Source organism: Piliocolobus tephrosceles, chromosome 14, assembly GCF_002776525.5.
Source record: "Piliocolobus tephrosceles isolate RC106 chromosome 14, ASM277652v3, whole genome shotgun sequence".
Lineage (NCBI taxonomy): Eukaryota > Metazoa > Chordata > Mammalia > Primates > Cercopithecidae > Piliocolobus > Piliocolobus tephrosceles.
Window position 1 is genome coordinate 44,094,398 of NC_045447.1, and position 16,366 is coordinate 44,110,763.

General features: G+C 44.6%; 1 protein-coding gene across 3 annotated transcripts in view; it reads left to right on the forward strand.

Annotated features, from left to right (window-relative positions):
- Positions 1–14,314, forward strand: part of GNE (glucosamine (UDP-N-acetyl)-2-epimerase/N-acetylmannosamine kinase) — a 42,348-nt gene extending 28,034 nt beyond the window's left edge. For all 3 annotated transcript variants that reach the window (XM_023203187.3, XM_023203190.2, XM_023203189.1), the window contains 6 exons: positions 711–921; positions 5,315–5,444; positions 5,819–6,040; positions 8,756–8,938; positions 10,485–10,601; positions 11,189–14,314. In XM_023203187.3, the coding sequence (XP_023058955.1) occupies positions 711–921; positions 5,315–5,444; positions 5,819–6,040; positions 8,756–8,938; positions 10,485–10,601; positions 11,189–11,424 (1,099 nt within the window). In that variant the 3' untranslated portion in view covers positions 11,425–14,314. The remainder of the gene's footprint in view (positions 1–710; positions 922–5,314; positions 5,445–5,818; positions 6,041–8,755; positions 8,939–10,484; positions 10,602–11,188) is intronic.
- Positions 14,315–16,366: the final 2,052 nt, after the last annotated feature.

Here is a 16,366-nt window from a genome sequence, read left to right on the forward strand (position 1 = left end):
ATATTATTATATAAAAAAATTTTAGTCCTGTATAATTATGATTTACAGTTTTTAAATTGACAGATAAAATTGTATTATTTATTGTGTACAACATGATGTTCTGAAGTATGTATATATTGTGGAGATGTTATTTTCTTTTTTGTTGTGTGTTTTTTTTTTTTTTTAGACAGAGTCTCGCTCTGTCACCCAGGCTGGAGTGCAGTGGCGCAATCTCGGTTCACTGCAACCTCTGCCTTCCGGGTTCAAGCAATTCTCCTGTCTCAACCTACTGAGTAGCTGGGATTACAGGCACCCACCACACCTGGCTAATTTTTGTGCTTTTAGTAGAGATGGGGTTTCACCGTATTGGCCAGGCTGATCTTGAACTCCTGACCTCAGGTAATCCGCCTGCCTCGAGCTCCCAAAGTGTAGGGATTACAGGTGTGAGCCACGGCACCCAGCCTATTTATTTCTTTAAAATGATTTTTTAAAGTATTTTTTTGTAGAAACAGAGTTGCCATCTCTATGTTGCCAGGCTGGTCTCAAACTCTTGGGCTCAAGCAATCTTCCTGCCTCAGCCTCCCAAAGTGCTGGGATTATATGTGTGAGCCACTGTGCATGGCAGGAAGATGTCATTTTAGGAAGAAGCATGAATTATTTTTACCTGAAGTCTCAGATTCCACTATGTATGGCAGAAGCATTTAATTTAATTGACTTTTTGTATATTGCAGTTCAAAGATATATGGGGATGGAAATGCTGTTCCAAGGATTTTGAAATTTCTCAAATCTATCGATCTTCAAGAGCCACTGCAAAAGAAATTCTGCTTTCCTCCTGTGAAGGAGAATATCTCTCAAGATATTGACCATATTCTTGAAACTCTAAGTGCCTTGGCCGTTGATCTCGGCGGGACAAACCTCCGAGTTGCAATAGTCAGCATGAAGGTAAAATAACTCCTAAACTCCTAACTTTATATCCCATATAAGCGATTGATTTTTTTTAAGTATATATAGTTGGAAGGTAAGACTAGAAACATACACAAGAACTTGCAATCATTTGCTCATAGTATTGACTTGTGGATCCTTTACGATGTTTGTCTCACTATTTTACTGATCATTAGCATTTCAAAGAAGTAACTTCTTTGGGAATCCAAGACAGTAGACTTGACAGTAGGAAGACCCCTTTAGGCATCAGATCAGGCTTTTGCCACCCAGAAGATCTGAAATTCTATACTTGGTAACAGCTTGGAGTGTGGAGTATGCTGATCACTATCACTGCCCAGGTGAGGGGTATCAGCAAATGGTGAAGGGAGCTGCCTCTTCTCTAGAATGTCATCAGTTGTGTGGATTTTCCATTTTGCATTTTTACAGTTCTGCTCTTTATTGAATACAGCATACCTTCAATCTATCAACCAAACCATCACTCAGTGTTTATAGGTGAGAGAACATTCATAAAAATAACAAACTGATCATGTTAAAGTGATCTCTAATGACTTAGAATAAACCTACCAGAAAACTCTTTGTTTGAAATAGTGTAAGTGTATAAAGCGTCCAGAGACGATGAGATATAGCAAAGATTTTAAATGTAAAGTTGTAGGAAATTTATTAATACCATTAGGTCAAATAAGGAAAGCAAAACAAAACATAATTTTCTCAAGAAAAGCCAAGAGGCCTCCCTTATAAATACTCTTTTAAAAACTAATAGGCCGGGCGCGGTGGCTCAAGCCTGTAATCCCAGCACTTAGGGAGGCCGAGACGGGTGGATCGCGAGGTCAGGAGATCGAGACCATCCTGGCTAACACGGCGAAACCCCGTCTCTACTAAAAAATACAAAAAACTAGCCGGGCGAGTTGGCAGGTGCCTGTAGTCCCAGCTACTCGGGAGGCTGAGGCAGGAGAATGGTGTAAACCCGGGAGGCGGAGCTTGCAATGAGCTGAGATCCGGCCACTGCACTCCAGCCTGGGCAACAGAGCGAGACTCCGTCTCAAAAAAAAAAAAAAAAAAAAAACTAATAGAAGGCTGGATGCAGTGGCTCGCACCTGTAATCCTAGCACTTTGGGAAGTCCAGGTAGGCGGATCACTTAAGGTCAGGAGTTCGAGACCAGCCTGGACAACATGATGAAATCCCGTTTCTACTAAAAATAAAAGTTAAAAAAAAATTAGCCGGGCATGGTGGCAGCCACCTGTAATCCCAGCTACTTGGGAGGCTGAGGCAGGAGAATCGCTCGAACCCAGGAGGCGGAGATTGCAGTGAGCCAAGATCGCACCACTGCACTCCAGCCTGGGCAACAGAGTGAGACTCCATCTCAAAAAACAAAAACAAAAACTAATAGAAGAATAGTTTCTTAACAGAAAGATGATTTATTCCATATGAAAGGCCAACATCTTTTTCAATGGTAAAATTCTAGAGGCATTCCTTTTTCAATGGTAAAATTCTAGAGACATTCCTGTTGAAATCAAGAAGAAAAGAAAGATGTTTTCTGCAGCATTATCAAACATAATTGTGGAAGTTATGAAGGGAATAAAGGAAGGAATAGCAAAAATGGAGATTATTGACAGGGTAAAACAAAAAACATTATTAATAGACAAAAAAATGCTTGGCTCCCACCCCAGACTGGTTAAATTAGAGTCTCTGGGGATGAAGGCCAGGCATCACTCTGCGTTAAAAGCTGTCCAGGTGATTCTGATGCACAGTGAAGATTTAGAAGCACTACTCTAGATTTTTTATTCTCTTAATTAAAAAAAAAAAATTTTTTTAGAGACAAGATCTTCCTATGTTTCCCAAACTGAACTGAAGGTCCTGGGCTTAAATGATCCTCTGCCTCAGCCTCCCAAGTATAATAGCTAGGACTACAGGCACATGCCGGTGCACATTAACTGTGTCCAGCTCTAGATGTATTTTTATTTTTTGAGACAGAGTCTTGCTCTGTCACCCAGGTTGGAGTGCAGTGGTGCAGTCTCGGCTCACTGCAACCTCTGCTTCCCAGGCTGAAGCGATGTTCATGCTTCAGCCTCCTGAGTAGATGGGACTACAGGCTTATGCCAGCATGCCTGTTTTTTGTAGATACAGTGGTTCACCATGTTGCTCAGGCTGCTCTTGAATTCCTGGGCTCAAGGAATCCACCAGCCTTGACCTCCCAAAGTGCTGGGATTACAGGTATGAGCGACCGTGCATGGCCTACATTTATTTTTAATGACAATCCTAGTGACAGCTCTAACCCTGTATTTGATATATTAAAATCCACTAATAACAAAATAATATAAATGGAAAGAGAGATCTTATTCAGAACAACAACAAAAACTCCTAAGAATAACTGAAGCCAGAAACGATGTGATCTATATAAAGAAAATTCTAAAACTTTACTGTAAGACATAAAGCCTTGAAAAAAATGCCCTGGATGGAAGTGCTGATTATTTTTAAGCGTTTTCCAAATTGGATTTATAAGATCAACATAATTCTAGTAAACATTTCAATAGTATTTTTTTTTTTACATTTAGTAAAATTATTGTAAATCATAGTGGAATTTCTCGAAGTTTATCATTAAAAGTACAAAAGTCAGTTGTGCAAAGAAAATATATAAAGACAAGTAATCAGGAGGGACTATCACTGTTTGGTATTCAAACATATCAAAAAGCACAGTAATTTATTTTATTTTTTTTTGAGACAGGGTTTCACTCTGTCGCCCAGACTGGAATGCAGTGGCGCAATCTTGGCTCACTGCAACCTCCGCTTCCTGGGTTCAAGTGATTCTCCAGCCTCAGCTTCCCAAGTAACTGGGACTACAGGTGTAAGCCACCATGCCTGGCTAATTTTTGTATTTTTTATAGAGATGGGGTTTCCTCTTACTGCCCAGGCTGGTCTTGAACTCCTGAGGTCTAAGTGATCTACCTGCCACGGCCTCTCAATGTGCTGGGATTACAGCCGTGAGCCACCACACCTGGCCATACAGTAATTTAAACAATGTGGTATTTTTGCCAACCAGGATGGAAATTTACCCTAAGGAAACAGAGTATCCAGACCATCACTGAATTCAATTACAGGAGATGATTAAAGCTCAGCTACTTAGTTGCCTCAGTATTTTTTTTTTTTTTTTGAGAAAGGGTCTCACTCTGTTGCTCAGGCTGGAGTGCAGTGGCATGATCTCAGCTCACTGCAGCCTCAACTTCCCAGGCTCAAGAAATCCTCCCAGCTCAGCCTCCCAAGTAATTGGGACTATAGGCATATGCCAACATGCCTGGCTAATTTTTTTGTAGAGACAAGGTCTCACAGTATCTCCCAGACTGGTTTTAAACTCCTGGGCTCAAGCAATTCTCCCGCCTTGGCCTCTCAAAGTGTCGGGATTACAGGCATGAGCCACTGTGCCCAGTCACCTCAGTAAGCAAGAAAATTCTGTCAACCTGAAAGAGTAAAATATGGTCTTTTAATGAACTAGGCTCAAATTAGCCAACATTGAACTTAAGCTTAAGAGAGGGGCCCAGCACCGGGCGCGGTGGCTCAAGCCTGTAATCCCAGCACTTTGGGAGGCCGAGACGGGCGGATCACGAGGTCAGGAGATCGAGACCATCCTGGCTAACATGGCGAAACCCCGTCTCTACTAAAAATACAAAAAAACTAGCCGGGCGACATGGCGGGCGCCTGTAGTCCCAGCTACTCGGGAGGTTGAGGCAGGAGAATGGCGTGAACCCGGGAGTCGGAGCTTGCAGTGAGCTGAGATCCGGCCACTGCACTCCAGCCTGGGCGGCAGAGCGAGACTCCGTCTCAAAAAAAAAAAAAAAAAAAAAAAGAGGGGGCCCAGCTGGGGGCAGTGGCTCACGCCTGTAATCCCAGCACTTTGGGAGGCCAAGGCGGTAGGATTGCTTGAGGTCACGAGTTTGAGACCAGCCTGGGCAACATGGTGAAACCCCATTTCTATTAAAAATACAAAAATTAGCCGGGCGTGGTGGCAGGCGCCTGTAATCCCAGTTACTTGAGAAGCTGAGGAAGGAGAATCACCTGAACCTGGCAGGCGGAGGTTGCAGTGAGCCGAGATCGCGCCATTGCACACCAGCCTGCGCAACAGAGTGAGAAGCCATCTCAAAAAAAGAAAAAAGAGGGGCCCATCTTGCTGGCTGTGGAGTCTTCATTGCTTCAACAGCCCCATATTAGGACAGATTACAGGAACTACTTGAGCTTATCCCAGGGCTGGCCCAGGCCAGGCTGTGGCTCCTTCCCCAAGCGGTCATCTAAGACTGTGGGGTCATCCTATAGCAGTATCTGATTTATCATGAAAAAGATCACAACACTCACAATATGCTGCTTAGCTAAGACCAGTGAGACAGAACTTGTTTTCTCTTTTAGGGTGAAATAGTTAAGAAGTATACTCAGTTCAATCCTAAAACCTATGAAGAGAGGATTAATTTAATCCTACAGATGTGTGTGGAAGCTGCAGCAGAAGCTGTAAAACTGAACTGCAGAATTTTGGGAGTAGGTAAGATTGTACATTATAAATCCAAGAAATGCTCATTTTAATGTACAAAATTTACTAAGTTGTGATGCATGCCTGAGCATCAAGTCAGTGTTTGCCCTGTGCACAGATGGCTCTAGGTGCTGTCTGTGGGCCCCAAGCACGGGGACTTCCTGGAACACCAACAAGCATTAGGAGAGAAGCACTGATGGTTCTAGAAATCTTCAAGGCGCTATGGCTTTAATTCACAACTGTCTAATATTTCCTTGCAGTCCTTGGTAATGTTTGTCTTAGGAGATCTGGGGTGAATGAATCCGTGTTCTAAGCCAAGAAAGTCAGCACACTTTCCTGAGATTGCTCATCAGCATTATTTTCCTTGTGTTCGTGGTGGAGCGCAGGCATTTCCACAGGTGGCCGTGTAAATCCTCGGGAAGGAATTGTGCTGCATTCTACCAAACTGATCCAAGAGTGGAACTCTGTGGACCTTAGGACCCCCCTTTCTGACACTTTGCATCTCCCCGTGTGGGTAGACAATGATGGCAACTGTGCTGCCCTGGCAGAAAGGAAATTTGGCCAAGGAAAGGGACTGGAAAACTTTGTTACACTTATCACAGGCACAGGTAAGAGGGGGTAGCGGGAGGTTGGTTCAGGAGCTAGAATGTATATTGGAGCATGTCTTCAACATGGTCAGGTGGTTACAACTCTGCCTTAGCCTTCACTTCCTGCTTGACTAGAGCCTGAAGGTGAGCCACATGTGGCCTTCTCATGTCTTTTCTGAGCATGTGCCCAGCCTTAGACATGCATGTGACCTTCTAAATTCCAGGAACTTGTCAGCGCTATTCAAAGCTCTTATTTCCCACAGCTTCTCATTTCCCAGCTTTTCCTCCCACTCTTTTTGGTTAGTGTGTTGGATGCCCCAGCTGTTATCCTTTGCCCTAGGCAGCAGAGACTAATATATTTTACCTTGAAATGTTTTTGATAAACACCCTTCATGTAACCCCCTCAGCACTGGGTAGTTCCTAGTTAGTTGAGATGAAAGCAGGCCCTTTGAGGTGGTCCTCCAGGGAGCTGACAGGCAGGTCAAAACAAACAACCACAATTTTTTGAGAATAAGTTTGTCCTGCCCCATCAGGTACTGGTATCCAGTACTGTACCTGTACACCAGTACTGGGAGTGTGGACTGTTGTTCAAGGTCACCACCAAGCTGGAGAGCGGGTGATGGGACCAGGGTAGGTTAAAACACCAGAAAGTTCTCTTAGCAAGATTCAGCTGGTTTTGTTTTGCTTTTAGACAGGGTCGCACCATGTTGCCCAGGCTGGTCTTAAACTTTTGGCCTCCCAAAGTGCTGGGATTACAGGCATGACTCCCAAAGTGCTGGGATTACATGCACCTGGCCCTGGTTTTTGTTTTTTAAATTAAGCATTCTTCTGTTTGTTGCAAACTGGTTAGTTTCCAGAGTTCCAAAAAGGTTGATTCTGACACTTTTACCAGTTTTTTCCTGGCTTTAGTGGCAGAATGGACTTTTGGAGTTCCCTGCTCTGTCATTTTTTAATGACATCCCAATTTGTTACTTTTTTTTTTTTTTTTGAGACGGAGTCTCGCTCTGCCGCCCAGGCTGGAGTGCAGTGGCCGGATCTCAGCTTACTGCAAGCTCCGCCTCCCGGGTTCACGCCATTCTGCCTCAGCCTCCCGAGTAGCTGGGACTACAGGTGCCCGCCACCTCGCCCAGCTAGTTTTTTGTGTTTTTTAGCAGAGACGGGGTTTCACCGTGTTAGCCAGGATGGTCTCGATCTCCTGACCTCGTGATCCGCCCGTCTCGGCCTCCCAAAGTGCTGGGATTACAGACTTGAGCCACCGCGCCTGGCCTACTTTTTTTTTTAATTGTATATATTTTAAGTGTATAACTTGATTTTTAAATGAGGAAACAGACTCGGCTAATAAGTTGTTGAGCCAGTTTTTGATACAGATATGTCTAACTTCAGAACCTATATGTGCTTAAATTTTACATTACACCACTTCCCCTTTAAGCTTATGTACTTATTTATTTATTTATTTAGAGAGTCTCGCTCTGTCACCCAGGCTGGAGTGCAGTGGCGCAATCTCAGCTTACTGCCTCCCAGATTCAAGCGATTCCCGTCTCATCCTCCCGAGTAGCTGAGATTACAGGCATGTGCCACCACACCCGGCTAATTTCTGTATTTTTAGTAGAGACAAGGTTTCACCATGTTGGTCAGGCTGGTCTTGAACTCCTGACCTCAGGTGATCCACCCGCCTCAGCCTCCCAAAGTGCTGGGATTACAGGGGTGAGCCACCACACCCAGCCTAAGCTCATGTACTTTAGCTCATGCTCATCCTCTTTTAGTTCCAGACACAGTTTTAGCAAACTTGGATACCACTTCCTGGCTCAGAGCAGTGACTAAGCTGTAAATCAGAGGACTAGGGGGTTGAGGAATAAGTGCCCAAGATGTGACAGATGGCAAGACAACCCTTAAAAGCAGAGTCTTCTCAGGCACAATACCCTTTACTCCTTTGTAACTGCTAAACACCATAACAAAAGACAGTCACTGATATTTGTAATTATTGAATCACAGATTTTTAGACATGGCAGCAGCAAAAGAGGCAAAATCATATTTACTATTTTCTGCTTCAGGAAGCAGGTAGTGTGTGATACAGTTTAGAAAGACTTATCTTGGGTTTTCCTGAGCAGAGCCTGAGACAAGGATTTAGGTTCAGGTATGGTTTTTTGGAGGTGACCCCAAGAAGCAGGAGGGAGAGTGGGAAAAATGAAATAGCAGGAAGAAAGCCTTTAAGGATATATGAACATTATTGAAGTTGACTTGGGGGCAAAGGGGGCTGAACTCTACCGGCACCTCCTAAGAAGCCTGCAGAACAGCATCCAGAATTGTCCTGTGGATCTGCTGGCTCCTGCCTTGTCTCGGTTGCAGGTTGCCCCTGGGTGCTGTGCCTGCATGGCTGAGTAGGCTCTTGCTTCAGTGTTGGAGAAAGCCTTGGTGCAGAAAGATGGGCAGTGTGTGCTGGACCAGGGGGTCTACTACCCACAAGGTGGGCATGCACTTGCGCTGCACTGTCCCCACAGCTGTGTTTGAAATCACAGTGACCCAAGCAGATGGGTCACAGGGCATCAGAGGATCTGCTAAAAACATTTCCATCCAAAATGCTACCAAAGAATGCTTTATGCTTAGTGGGCTTCATCTGTCTAGAGAAATATATATAGACCCTCACATGCCAAAGCTCTGCTAAATAGATGAGGCGTTGTGATATCAGTTTTCTGTTTCAGGTAAAGCACCCTCAGTGATTTCTGTCCCTCACTGTAGGAATCGGTGGTGGAATTATCCATCAGCATGAATTGATCCACGGAAGCTCCTTCTGTGCTGCAGAACTGGGCCACCTTGTTGTGTCTCTGGATGGGCCTGATTGTTCCTGTGGAAGCCATGGGTGCATTGAAGCATACGCCTCTGGAATGGCCTTGCAGAGGGAGGCAAAAAAACTCCATGATGGTTGGTGTCCCTCTCTCAAGGAATTAAGTAACCAAATAGTAGACAAGTACTTCAAAGTGGAAATTCCAAAGAGAGCTGAACACTGAAGCCAGAATTTTCCCCCCTTTCACTTCTTAGAGAAAAAGCAGGGCTCCCTTGCACTAAAACAGCACAGCCTCCTTGGTCCTGACCCATACTGCCACTCTTCCTCCCCAGGAGTGGTGGTGCACAGAGGTCTAGAGTTCCAGAATAGCAGGGAAGATTTCCTTCAGTTTTGTTTTCTCAGCCAGTAGCACAGGGTGGGTACTTAATACACATTTTAATGAAGAAATAAATGGACAAAACATGTTATGTATATACCACACATACATGCACCGTATGTGTAGTATATCTGTGCTTCATACATACATAAAAAGAGTATAGATTTTTGGCCCCCAAAACCAATTTGTGAGCATATGCTGAAGGAAAGGAAATGGGGAATGGAGGCTGAGTGTGCAGGAGAGAAGTGTATAGAGCCCTACACAGTAGGGTTCTGAAGAGGTGGGAAGAGATGAGCTGCAAAACCAGGCACAGGGCCCACAAGAGGGCATGGCGAGCCGAGATGATGGGTGTATGGGATGGGAAGCAAAAAGGTAGGGGATCATTGCCTGGTGGTGCCCCCTATGAGAGAGGTAAGAAGTATGCTCGTCTGTTGGCAGTGGGGGCAGAAGGACTGGGAAGGCGGTGAAGGTATAGAAGAGAGCAGTCAGGGAGAATGTGTGAGAGCTGTGAGGGCCTAGGGGAGACAGGAGACCACCAGTTGATGTCTAGGTAGCAGTTTGCACAGCTGGGGACTTTTTTCCTTCAGGGTCCAGATATTCTAGCAGATTAGGAGGAGGCAGATTGATCTGAGTTGGTGACAGGCGGAAGACAAGGACTACAGATAACCACAGAAATTCCTGCTGCTTACTCAGCATTTACTCTGGCCAGCACTTAACTAAGTACTTTATGTTCATGATCTCATTTCATTCCTCAGATAACCTTGCCAGGGTAGGCACTATTGCCCTCATCTTCTAGGAAGGAGGAATGTGTAGAGGTGAGGTGACAGGCATGGGGTCATGCAGCTGGGAGTGGCAGAGCTGGCACTGACCCCAGGCCTGTGTCTGTTCCTTAGCTGCTGTGCCTTGCTGCCATAGAATGTGTGGTGCTGGCAGATGGCACAGCACTGTGTCTGGGATGAGTAAGGAAGGAGTGAATGTGGGAGGAAGGTGATAATTTGGAGAAAAGAACACTTCAAAGACTGTCTGCTCCTGGAAGTGAGAAGTGAGGGAGCCAGAGGGGTAGGAGGCTGTTGTCAGACTTGAGGTTTTTCCAGGAAGATAGGTTCTGGGTTATGTACAACCAGTTAGCAAGAGGGTAGCAAAAGCTTTAGGGGCAGTGTATAGAGATGTTTGTGAATGATAAGCTTTGCAGTTGTGAAAAGAAAACACCATCTTCCCATGTAGGGGCTTGCTTTCCACGGGCCCAATGGTGAGCTTGGCCTCCCCAAGGCTCATTAGTGACTGCTTTTCCTTCTCACTCTGCTCAGAGGACCTGCTCTTGGTGGAAGGGATGTCAGTGCCAAAAGATGAGGCTGTGGGTGCACTCCATCTCATCCAAGCTGCGAAACTTGGCAATGCGAAGGCCCAGAGCATCCTAAGAACAGGTGAGCATGTGGCTGCAGGTGGCTGTGCTGCAGGGGGTAGCCTCAGACATCATATGGCCCAGCCCGGCCCCAGAAGAGACCCTGCGTCTCTTAGGGACAGGTGCTTTGCAGTGTCTGTTCAGAGGTTTCTTTCCTAATTACTCAGAGGTAAAAAGGGAATTGCATTCAAGGTATTTGGCAGCATTGCCTTTTTCAGCAGGTGTTTGGTTTGGTTTGACAACTATAAAAATGCTCCGTGTTCATTTTACAGGAAATTTAGAGAAATATAGGACAGTTGTAAGAAAAAATATCACTTAGAGTTTTCCCATTTGGAGATACCAACTATTAACATTTCCTTCAAGTCTTTCTATTCATTTTTTTGCCTAGTGGAGATCGTGTGGTACACCCTGCTTTTTCCACTTGAGGCTGTCACATGATCATTTTCTCATATTAAGAATCAACCGTGAACTGCTTTTAAAACACTGCCTCCCACTGCATGCGGTGGATGTTCTTTATCATTTCTGCTGCTGGCTCTTTTCTGCCTCCCTCTTTGGTATTTTGATTTTGGCTTCTCTCAGAAACTCATTTTAATTTTTATCTCCCTGTAGCTGGAACAGCTTTGGGTCTTGGGGTTGTGAACATCCTCCATACCATGAATCCCTCCCTTGTGATCCTCTCTGGAGTCCTGGCCAGTCACTATATCCACATTGTCAAAGACATCATTCGCCAGCAGGCCTTGTCCTCCGTGCAGGACGTGGACGTAGTGGTTTCGGATTTGGTTGACCCTGCCCTCCTGGGTGCTGCCAGCATGGTTCTGGACTACACAACACGCAGGATCTATTAGACCTCCAGGAACAGACATGGACCATCTCTCAAGAGCTCCTGAGTGGAATCAAGTTCTTGTCTTTAGGATGACCATTTCTTAACCATCAAATCTAGTATCGAACTACAGGTGACTTTGGCAGAGAAATTTTTTTGCTTTTGGTCTCCTCTTCCAAAGTCACCTTTCCCAACTCCTATTTTTGTAGATGCTGTTCTTTCTGATGTTTTCCTAGTAGGGGTCATTTTAACTTCAAACCCTGTAAGTTCCAGTCACAATTTTCTGTGCCAAAGTAGCTACAATAATAGAGAGGAAGCCTTAGAACTCTGCTTACTAATGGATTAATACCACTGAAACCTGCAGGCCTTGCCTGGGATGTCACTTCATCCTGAAGTTTGCATTAATAATCCTTCCAGGCCGGGCGCGGTGGCTCACGCCTGTAATCCCAGCACTTTGGGAGGCTGAGGTGGGTGGATCACGAGATCAGGAGATTGAGACCATCCTGGCTAACATGGTGAAACCCCGTCTCTACTAAAAATACAAAAAATTAGCCGGGCGTGATGGTGGGCCCCTATAGTCCCAGCTACTCGGGAGGCTGAGGCACGACACTGGCATGAACCTGGGAGGCAGAGCTGGCAGTGAACTGAGACCGTGCCACTGCACTCTAGCCTGGGTGACAGAGCAAGACTCTGTCTCAAAAAATAATATAATAATAAATAATAATAATAATCCTTCCAGCCGGGCACAGTGGCTCATGCCTGAACACTTTGGGAGGCTGAGACACGTGGATCACCTGAGGTTAGGAGTTCGAGACCAGCCTGGCCAACCTGGTGAAACCCCATCTCTACTAAAATACAAAAATTAGCCCCGTGGTGGCATGCACCTGTAGTCCCAGCTGCTCGGGAGGCTGAGGCAGGAGAATTGCTTGAGCCCGTGAGGCCGAGCTTGCAGGGAGCCAAGATCATGCCACTGCACTCCAGCCTGGGTGACAGAGCGAGAATCCATCTCAAAAAAAAAAAAAAAAATCCTTCCTCCTCTAACCCCAAACTAAGATCACAGAAGGTGATCCAGTCAAGGAACGGGGAAGTCTTACCAGGAAGGGCTTAAGTACGCTTTTTTTAAAACAGCTTTATTGGTTTTTTTTTTAAAGCCTACGATTTGATAAGCCTTGACATATGTATATCTGTGAAAGCATCACAATCAAGACACTGGACATATCACCCCCACATCTCAGATATCCCCCCAATCCTGGATACCATTTGTTGAAAGATGTTACTACTCTAGCTGAACTTACAAGAGACTTTAGACCAGGGATCTAAATTACAGTGGCCTTAGTGACCTTGTCCTTATCTTCTTAGGACAGCTGAGAAGCCACTGGGACTTAGAGCCTTTAAAAGGAGATTAACTGTCCCAAAAGGATCTTTGCTACTGACCAGCAGACACTTCTTCCTTCAATAGCCTTTCCTACTGTGTTGAGGAACACCCTAGGGTGTCTATTAAAGCAGTGTTTGTATGAGTTTTACCTAGAGCCCAGAGCCGTGAATCAGGATTCTGGCTACATAATTCACGTTTTCATTGGTGTCAAAATACAAAAGCCAAAGTTCTGGCTATGAACTTGAAAGAAATACTAACTGCCACCACTTACTAAGTGCCTACTGTGTGCCAGGCTCTGAACTAGGTGCTTCATATACATTATCCTAAATTCTCTCAACATATGAGGTAGGTGTTTTAATTTTTATTATATAGAACTTGGTGTGTTTGACACTTGGTGTGTTTAAGCTATGTGGCTAGAGAGAGAGTTTGATTCCAGGTCCCTCTGTGCTTTTTCTGCTGAGCCACACAACCTCTCATTTCAAAAACTTTCAAAATGCTAACATATTCTAATTCACTCTAGGCCACCAAAACCTTTAATACTAATATCTGATTTGTAAATGACTTAATGGATCCTTGACCCTATCACCTGAATTTAATCAAATATTCCTCTCTGCTGTGAAATTTTACCAGTGTAGTATTTGGTCTAGTGACAGGTGTTTTATTTTTTTGAGACGGGGTCTCACTCTGTCACTCAGGCTGGAGTTCTGTGGTTCAATGTAACCTCCGCCCCCGACTTCAAGTGATTCTCTTGCCTCAGCCTTCTGAGTAGCTGGGATTACAGGCACATGCACCATGCCTGGCTGATTTTTTTTTTGGTATTTTTAGTAGAGACAGGGTTTCACCACGTTGGCCAGGCTGGTCTTGAACTCCTGTCCTCAGGTGATCCGCCCACCTCTGCCTCCCAAAGTGCTGGGATTACAGGCGTGAGCCATCGCACCTGGCCCTAGTGACAAGTTTTTATGGGTACTTTTAGATATTTAAAAAATCATGTGCATATATTTTTCAGATTTTTATTTTGGGAAAATGAAGGTTTCTACAACATATTGTTTCAGTGTTCAAATAAACTGAAGGAATCAACATTACATTTGAACTATATCCTTCCTAGTGGGTGAGTGTGAAAAAGTTTGGCTGGTTCCTAAAACTCTACCAGCCCTGCAGTAATCTCCAGGGCCTGGTTATTGTTCAGACATTCCATGGTGATTCCTGGGAAGGAAGCTTGGCTGCTCAGTTTCTGAGTCTGGGGTGAGATGATGTTCCACGAAGGGACATCTGTTCTTTGGTGTAATCTCTTACGGTGAAATCTGCTCTGTACATCAGACAATTGCATTGCTACCAAGTTTCATACAAAATACTTGAAAGGATGGTATTGAATCTAAAACCAAATATTAGTTTTTATTAAACTTATGGGAAGGCTAATATATTCCAACGTAAATTATTACATATGGCTAAGTAATTGCATGTTAATTTATTTTAATGTAAATATTTTTATGTTACTGTTCTGAGTCAAATTCTAAAGAAAAAATACATTTCCTTGTTGAAATCCTGTTGTATTCTGTTTTGTTTGTAACTCACTAGCCAAAAGCATTTTCCTTCCCAGAAGAGATTTAAAGTTGTTGCATTGCTTACATTTTGAAGGTTATATAACTTCCTTAAGGCCTCTAATATCACTGCTTTCTTAACCAAAAAAAGTCTATTAATAGAAAGCATGGCTGGGCATAGTGGCTCCAGCAATTTGGGAGGCTGAGGTGGAAAGATTGCTTGAGCCCTACAGTTCAAGACCAGCCTGGGCAACATGCCAAAAGCCTACAAAATAATACAAAAAAAATTAGCCAGGCGTGGTGGCGAGTGCTCTAGTTCCAGCTACTCAGGAGGCTGAGGTGGGAGGATCACCTGAGCCTGGGAGGTCGAGGCCTGCAGTAAGCCATGATCATGCCATTGCACTCTAGCCTGGGTGACAGAGTGAGACCCTGTCTCAAAAACAACAAAAACAAAGCATTGTTATATATAACATTGAAAATTTGGCATAAAAAAGCAAAGTAGCCCCAAGAAAGGAGTTTGAAACTAAGTATTGAGCACTCACTAAGTATTGAGTTCCTAGACCCACTCCCTCTTTTTATGAGGCCCCATGTGGGTCTCATACAGGCATTAGAAACAATCCCAAATTACTACTGCTGTGTAACCACCTCAAAACTAAAGAGCTTAAAACAACAGTAATTGTTTCATGTCGTGGTTTCTGTGGGTCAGGATTTGGGAAAGGCTCAAACTTGACAGTTGTAGCTCAGAGTGTCCTGCACTTGTAGTTGTCAGCTGGAATAGCAGGTGGCTGGCTGGTGAGGCATCTCCCACTGTGTGTGGTTATAGGGTCTCTCAGGTGGCCCCTCTGTGTGGGCTAGTTTAGGCTTCCTCACCACATGGGTAGCTTCAGAGGCAGAATTTTTTATGAGGTGGCTCAGGGCCACCAGCTAGTTGTTCCAAACTGCCTTTTATGACCTAGCCTTGGAAGTCATCCCAGCATCCCTTTTGTCACATTATTCAGTCACCTCTCCATCTAGAGAATGTCAAAGATTTTGCTGACATTTAAAATTGCCACCTCCTGCCTCAAGAAGCCAGCTGTGTGGGAGGCAAGACTACCAAAAATAAGCTGCCCCAGGTAGATGGCCATGGGAGTTCAGGGGAAGGGGGGTGGCCTTTGAATTAGTTCTGGGATTTTGACATTTGGAATGGCATTAGCAGGTTCCAGTAGGAACAAAAGTCTGCGAACAGTGATTGCTTGATTGTAATCAGATTTGACTAAAGGGGGAGGAATAAGCAGAGGCCAGAAATGTGGGCCAGGTCAAGGAAAGCCCAACTAAGAAGCTTGGAAAGGGGGAGGTAGCAGGAAAAGTAATGAAAGCTCCTTCCAGCCAAAAATAATTAACATTGAAGAGATAGTGGCCTTTCCTTCTTGGCAATGGCAACACCTAACCCCCATCCTGAGCATGGTATTACAGTTTACCTCAATCTCCAGTTTGGAAATACCAGGTAGTCATAAGAAGATTACTGAAATATGGCTTTAATAATTGCTTGGAACATCACCTAAAACGAGCCAGGTACTATGCCAGGTTCTGAAGGCAGATAATGAACTTACTGGTGTCTGAACGAAGCACGGGCTCCTGGAAACACCTGTATAGATCAGCAGGATGCTGGTCCAGCATTCTTTCACATCAACGTCAGCCCACCCCCAGTTTGGAATTAACTGGTGGGAGCTACAGCCGGGTCCAGTGCAGCTTTCTGTGACCATGGACATGTTCTATAATCTGTGCTATCCAATTCAAATGCCACCTAACCACATATGGCTACTGAGCACATGAATTGTGACTAGGACTAGAAATGTATTTTAAATTCATTTAAATAGCCACATGTGCCTGGTGAATACTGCATTGGACAGCACAGGTCTAGATGAAGGACTTTACAAGAGACATATGAACCAAGTGCTTGGGATGGCACAGAACCCAACATGTGCTACGGGACTCAACAGTAATGGGGCTAGCCACACGTGAATGCCGTCCTGACTCAGGCTTACTGGCCAGATCCAAGTGAGTCAAGGTCTTAC